This window comes from Tupaia chinensis, unplaced genomic scaffold (assembly GCF_000334495.1).
Source record: "Tupaia chinensis unplaced genomic scaffold, TupChi_1.0 Scaffold000513_1, whole genome shotgun sequence".
Classification (NCBI taxonomy): Eukaryota; Metazoa; Chordata; class Mammalia; order Scandentia; family Tupaiidae; genus Tupaia; species Tupaia belangeri.
Genome location: NW_006160026.1, coordinates 2637251 through 2644404, shown reverse-complemented (window position 1 = coordinate 2644404; position 7154 = coordinate 2637251). Strand labels below are relative to the sequence as shown.

The following is a 7154-nucleotide window of genomic DNA, read 5'->3' as shown; positions in this document are numbered from 1 at the left end:
ATTAAAGAAAAAGACCAGAAAAAAAAAAAAAAGGAAACCAGAGAGAAAAGGCCCTGACGTGACAGCCTGCTCCACCAGAGAAGCACACTTCATGAGGACCAGTGGAAAGGAGCCTGAGCTTCTGGACCCTGTTTCCTATGAATTCATGGCACAATGGCTGTTAAGAATACACTCTGGTCTATTAAAAAAATTAAAAGGAAAAAGAATCACTAGCCTTAAAAGTAGCTCATTCATTCAATTATTGAATACATATTTATTGTACATCAGCCCAGAAGAAAGGCAGGGCCTGATAGAACCTGTGGTTTGCTGGGAGAGTCAGGCAATAAATAAATGAAACAAAGATGTTAATGATCGGAGATTATAACCATAGGAGGAAATTAGAAGTTCATCATGACAAGGGAAGCACTGACCCCTTCACTTTTAAAATGATGATTCAGGAAGCCGGATTTTGCTTGGTTCATGGTTACAGAGTGACTCTGGTCTGCTCACCCCTGAAATCGCAGACACTACAGCTTTGCTCCATTCACATTGTGTCTTTGGCAATTTCTGTTTCCCACTGAACTGGAAGCCTGATGGAGTGACCTCCCGGATGCATTACATCAGAAAGCCCCTAGATGGCGATAAAGATGAAGTTGCTAGAGAAGCTCACCATTGTCTATTCTCTATTATCCATTTATTTCCAAGAGGAAAGTTACACTTCCTGATACTGAGCAGTTGTTGTTTTCTCATGTGCCAAGTCCAGGAAGGACTGCATTGGAGCCAGCAGCATCCTTGATAGGGCAGCACCTCGCCAGCCCCAGACACCTGTCTTATCCCAGCCGTGCCCCTCATGGCTAGGGAGGCATGATCACACATAGCCCCTGCTCGTTGGCCTTAAAATGGGGACAGTCATACCCAAACCATATACCTTACAGGATTGTTAAGAAATCAAAAGAAAGAGCATGTACAAATGCATTTTGGAAAACTACCAAGAGTCATAGATGCAAGGCTGTAAGGATCACCTTTTTGCGACAAAAATAAAAGATTCTGGAACAGCAACGACTGATACTGTAATTAGGTGTCGACTTAAACTAACCATAGGTTGTTCATGTATCACATCAGTGGGATAGAAAAGAAATTTTATAACTATGGCCATTTAATTCTAAAGCAGAGTATAATTGTATTAAGGTTAATAGTATTAACTTCCCAGACAAGTATTTTTGAGAAATAATGGCTTAAATTAGTGATCGTACTGACTGGTGATTGATAATGGGAAATAACAAAGCTTACTATACCCAGGAAATAGGCCAGCAGTAATTAAGCTTTTCTTTTAATACACAGAATATAAAAAGCTCTGTTGGAGCCTTTCTGGAACATCAAGTATCTACTATCTTGTGTTAAACATTTGCTGTGGCAGTGTTCTTAACTTTTTGTTTCCTTTTTCTTTTTTTTCCCCCCTTAATACTTGCAAATATATGCAAATTCAGATATATTCATTGTCCATGAACCTGATTAAACAATATAACCATAAATAACATTAAAAAAATATTTGTCACAGTACCCAGCATATAGTGCTGGGAATCCACCAGCCACTTCATGTTACTCTGAGTAAACAAATCTAAGAACGTTTATACAACTCTTGTAACAGCTTTTAAAAACAAATTTCATTTCTTGGGACCAGCAGTTAGCGTAATGGCTATGTTGCTGAACTCCCATGTAGTTGACTGTGGTTTGAGTCCTGGACCCAGTGGCTTAAACTCACGCCGGGCGCGTGTGCGTGCGTCCCCAAGATCCCGAGGCGAAGGGATTGTGGTGTGGCCATCCCTCCGGGGGGTGATTTCTCGCTTTCTATCTCTCTGGCGAGCGCGTGTGCCCAGTAGCAAAAACCTCTCAAAAAAAATTTCATTTCTTGCTGAAAAGATTAGTTCAGGGGCCAGCAGGTGACATGATGATTAAGGTGCTGGATCCCACACAGCCCACTCCAGGGTTCAAGTCCCGGATCCAATAGCTTGAAAGACACACTGGACACACAGGACCGTGTGCCCACAGTCCTGAGAGAATGAAGGAAGGATTGTGGCATGGCCATCCCCCTTAAGGGATGATTTCTCACTTTCCTTCTCTGTCTTCCTCCTGTGAGTGCACACATTCTATAGCAAGTATCTTTAAAAGAGAGAGAAAGAGAAATTAGTTTTTAAAAGTCAGCTTTTCTAGTAATATGGAGTATTAATGTCATGACTGCTGTCCTGTCTACCTCTGAAGAAAGATGAGTCTTTTTGTTTTTTTAAATCTACGAATCACTGTCCAGTTTATGTAGCGGTCACTCAGGCATTCGATGTCGTAGGTGATTTATGGTTTCTAGAACAGGTCAGAAGTAGAGGCAAACTGTGTTTGCATTTCTCTTTTTGTCCAGGTAATGCTTTACATTAGGTCCTTTTTCTTTTTTTGAGAAGTTATTTTTTTTAAACCTGGCAATTTGTGAATAAGTAAAAGAAGAAGTAGCAGAACAGAAAACGCCATTTTATGGACACGACACGTCCATGTCCTAGCCTGTGACCCCGGAAGGTTTAGCCTGTACTCTGCTCTCTGTTGATCTCACTGGTGGCGTCACGTGCCCTCTCTCGGTGGATTTTCTGATGTTTGCAAAGTTGATGTAAGATGTGAGCTTGTGTTATTTTTCCCACTGTGCCTAAATTATGATCCAAACCAGTTAGCGTTGTGTTAACTGGCATGTTGTTTCTTAAAGGCAAACACTCTCCTTTGTTGTAGGTTTATTTTTTTGTCTTAACCTACAATTTAGAAAAGCCCCAATTGAGTTACTGGGTTAAAGGGCCTGGCCACATGCAGCCTTTTGCTTCTGTCTGTGTCTCGTACCACATATTGATGTGTGGAAGTCATTGCGCTCCGGCTGTTCTGTGTTGGTGAGACTGGGATTAACCTTCCTGCCCCCATTCACTTTCCTTTCCAGGTCCAACTGGCCCACCTTCAACACTCCCTCTAAGCTCCCAGACCTCTAGTGGAAGCCCCACCCTATCCAAGAAGAGGCCTCCTCCCCCACCACCCGGACACAAGAGAACCCTGTCCGACCCTCCCAGCCCACTACCTCATGGGCCCCCAAGCAAAGGCGCAGTTCCTTGGGGTAAGTTGTCTTGAAGTCAGGGCCAAAGATGCCCGGGGCCAGGCCGTGCATGGGGCTCCATGGGCAGTGGACGGACAGGTGGCACGTTCAGAAGATGGAACACACCACACACAGCACACACGTGCAGAGGAGGACTCGGGTGTGTTTGAGTACGACGATGCCTCCCTCTGCAGGCCAAGGGTCATTTTAAAAAAATATTTAAACCAATTATAAATATTTACATATTAAATACTTAAAAACAGTTACTAGTGGGAGCCAGCAGGTGGCGTGGTGGTTAAAGGCCCTAGACTCCCACATGGCCAGCCGTGGTTCAAGTCCTGGACCTGGTGGCTTGCTTTCTTGCTTTCACTATCTCTCTGACTCTGCCCCTCTCTGGTCAAATTTAAGTAACTAGTTAAAATAAAAAATAATTATTAAAAAAATACAAAATTACTGTGATGCTTCCATATAATTTTAAACTTAATGAGGCTTATAGTTGTTTCTCTCTTGTGGTTCTTAGTGTTCATTTAATGGACAAAACCCTAATCCTTATAACATTCAGTCCATCACTTAAGAGAAAAAGTAGGGCCAGCCCAGTAGCCTAGTGGTTAAGGAAGCAGATTTCACATGGCTGACCACAAATAACAGTTTGAATTCCAGCCCTGACAGCTTGAAAAACAATGTAGGTATATGAGCATGCCCCAAATCCCAACAGGATAAAGAAGGGACTGAGGCATGGCCACACCCCACCATGGAGTGCTTTCTCCCTCTTCTTTTCCGTCTGTCTCTCTCTGGCAAGCTCACTAAACTCACTTGCTTTCTCACTTTCCCTTTCTCTCACTCTCTCCCTCTCTCCCTTTCTGGTCAAATTAAAATAAATAAATAAAGTTAAAATAATTCTTTAAAAAAAAAAAAAAAAAGACAGCAACTAGTGACTAGTATTAGCAGGGAGATGCTGCACATGTTTGAAATCTCATCCGGTCACTGCAGCAGCTCTGCGAGGTGGACACTACTCACCTTGCAGATGAGGAAACGTGGGCCCAGCAGAGCCAAGTACCCCGTGTTTCTCACAACAGCCAGAGTGATTTTCTCATAATTATAAATCAGACCATGGTCGTTCTTCTTTTCAATGCCCTTGCAAAGATTTTCTGTTGAGCTTCATATAAGTGCAGGCTCTGCGTGCCAGGAGCCTCCAGGCCTTGCATGATGGGACTTCTACCTCCCCGCCTCTTTTGTGACTCTCCGCTCTCACCCCGGCCTCTCACCTCTTGGATGCCTGGTGGCCTTTCTCTCCTGGTAGCCCTTCCACTCCCTGGACCTCCATGCTTTTGAATACTTGGTTCCCTCTCCTTCAGTTCTCAGCTTGCATGCCTATCTCTCTTACCTTCCTCTCTAAAGGAGCTTTTCTCCCTGAGTCCCTTCCCACAGTAAGAAAGACTAGTTTGTGTGTCTTCCCCGCTAGAATGCGAGCTCTGTGAGAGCAGGGACCTGTCTGGCTCTCGCCTGTGTTTATTGACTCATGCTCACACCCAGGAGATTCTCAGTGATCACTTGAAGAATGGACGAACTTGTCCAGTCGGCTAGTTGAGTTGCAGCAGTGACAAGTGGCAAGCTCCTATCTACGTGGAACTTCATTTCCATCTTTACTACTAGCCAGCTAGCGGACTAGGCGCTGCCCCATGGCCCGGCAGGGTCCTAGCCCACGATGGGCTCTGAGAAGCATAACTGAGCAGCCTTGCTCGTTTGCATGCCTTGCTTCTTCCTGCCAGTGAGTTTCATTGTGGGTTTGTTTCTGTTTTTGTTTTTAAATGTGCTTAGCATGCTGATTGGTGACTCGGCTTGCTGCTTTTAAAGCTCCCTTCAAAACCCTGTTTCACATGCCCTGAATCGGGGTTTTGGAAAGAGCCATACACGCCACTTGCAGATTGGCTCACCTCTCCGTGACCATCCAAATGCCCTGGTGTGTGAGTGCGTGTGTGACGTGCTTGTGTGTCTAACCATACGCCTTTGACACGGTGTGCTTATTTGGGGCACTTACGATGCCTGTAGCTTGGGCTTCCTTGATCCATAGGCTCTCGGAGTTCATGGTTCAGTGAGCAATGCAGGTGGGTAAGCAAAGTACGTGTTCTTTACTATCCGGGTAGATGTGTTAATACTGTGGAAAGGCTGGAAGATAAGTGTGTCGAGCTGCATGGGAACGCCAGGGACGGCTTCACAGAGAGACTTGTGAGCTCAGTGATAGTAAGTTGGTTGCCAGGAGAGACAGCAGGGCGAGAACAGTCAAGGTACGAGGCACACACACACGTCCATGAGGGCGTCCATCCATCCAGAGGCTGTATTCCAAGGCTTCCAGGAGGCCCCAGGTGTTGTCAGAGGGACTGTCCCCTCAAATGGCATCCCACTGAGTCACATGTGAACTTCATGCCACAGACTAACCTTCCTTCTCTAAACTCCGATCCTCTTGTTTATTTGTGTATAAAGTAACGGTGCCTTATTTACTCAAACACTCAAATACGTACTGGTTCCTGTTTGCTGGTGTAAAACGGTCTGGCTTTTGGCTCCTTTCCTTCCCTTGGCGCAGGACTGGTGACTGGGCTTCTCCACACCCTCCAGTATGGATGAATGAGGGACGCTTTTCACTAAAACAAAATTGTTAATGCTTTAAAAATTACTGCCCAGGCCAGCAGGTGGCACGGAAGTTAAAGTGCAGGATCCCACGTGGTAGGCAGTGAGGTTTGACTCCCAGTCCCAGCAGCTTTAAAATCACGCCAGGCATGTGTGCATGCATACCCAAAAAATCCTGAGGAGAATGGAAGAAGAGGGGCCATCCCTCCAGGAATTGATCTCTCTCACGTGCGCACTCTCTCGCTCTCTCTCCCTCTCCCTCCCTCCCTCTCTCTCCCTCTCTCTCCCTCCCTCTCTCTGATGAGTACACACACCCTATAGCAAAAAAACAAAAACAATTACTGCCCACCTAACAAGTAGCTGGGAGCATGAGAGCATTTCACAGGTGTGGGCACCAAGCTGGTTTCTCACCAGCCAAGAACTCTTCACCTACAACTACCCCTAGAGGAATAACACGTAAATCTAGCCTCAGCAAAGACACATCCCCACCTACCTCAGACTTTGGGGGTCACTCATGAATGACTCAGAGTGGCAGGGCTGTTCTTTAAGTGTGGGTTACATGTCTGTGGGATAAACTCGACATACCTACAGGTGGAGGTCTGGAGCAGCACATGTGTGTGCTCAGCACACTTCCCATCAGGCAGGTTGGAGCTGCACCGACCCAGGGTTCATGCTCTGTGTATGATCATGGCTTGGCTTTAGCCCCGTCTCCTCTGACATCTCGTGACAGAAGCTAGTCACAGGCCAGCCTGGTCAGTGAACTTCCTAAGTAGCTCTTCTCCATGGTGCCTGCAGCATCCCTCCGTGGGCCCCTCTTCCCAACATTCTTACAGTTCTTTCACCTCCTGTCTCTTTCCAGTCCATGAGGATGAAGCCTTTGGACTATGTAAGATCAGGAACAGGGCAGAGGCATGAGGAAGCAGAGCAGCAAGTCTGAATAGGGCTTGCAGGCTGGGCTTGTCTCGCTGGGGGAGGGCATGGTTTCATCCTCTGCTGCCTTTCCGCTTTGTACCAGGAGACAGCGCAGCAAGGCAGCCTCTCCCACTGCCAGCGCCTTCATCTTCGACTTCCCAGCCTCCAGCCCTGAGAGAACTAAGTTTCTGTTCTTTATAACCACCTAGTGTCAGGTCGTCTTGATAGAGCAGCACAAAATAGTCTAAGACACTCTGTGTCTAAAAGCAACAGTAACATATCTGCTCAGTTCTGGAGGCTCACATGCTCCAGACTGACCCCTCACCACCATCCCCAGAAGTGTCAGCCCTCCGCTGTGGCCCTTGTTCTTTCGGTCCTCAGCGAGGATGTCAGCGAGCCAGCCATGTGGCCAGCCCTGGCACCACCCCGAGACCTGCCTGCAGCAGGCTGCTCAGCCAGGAGCAGGCTCCCCCGCCAGGTCTGAAAGCATGTACCTTGGCTCGGTCTCCCTCCGCCATCCTTG

General features: G+C 46.6%; 1 protein-coding gene across 1 annotated transcript in view; it reads left to right on the top strand.

Annotated features, from left to right (window-relative positions):
- ASAP1 (ArfGAP with SH3 domain, ankyrin repeat and PH domain 1) overlaps positions 1 to 7154 on the top strand; it is a 359138-nt gene that overhangs the window by 325450 nt on the left and 26534 nt on the right. The window contains exon 25 of the mRNA XM_027775016.1: positions 2945 to 3115. Coding sequence (XP_027630817.1) covers positions 2945 to 3115 — 171 coding nt within the window. The remainder of the gene's footprint in view (positions 1 to 2944; positions 3116 to 7154) is intronic.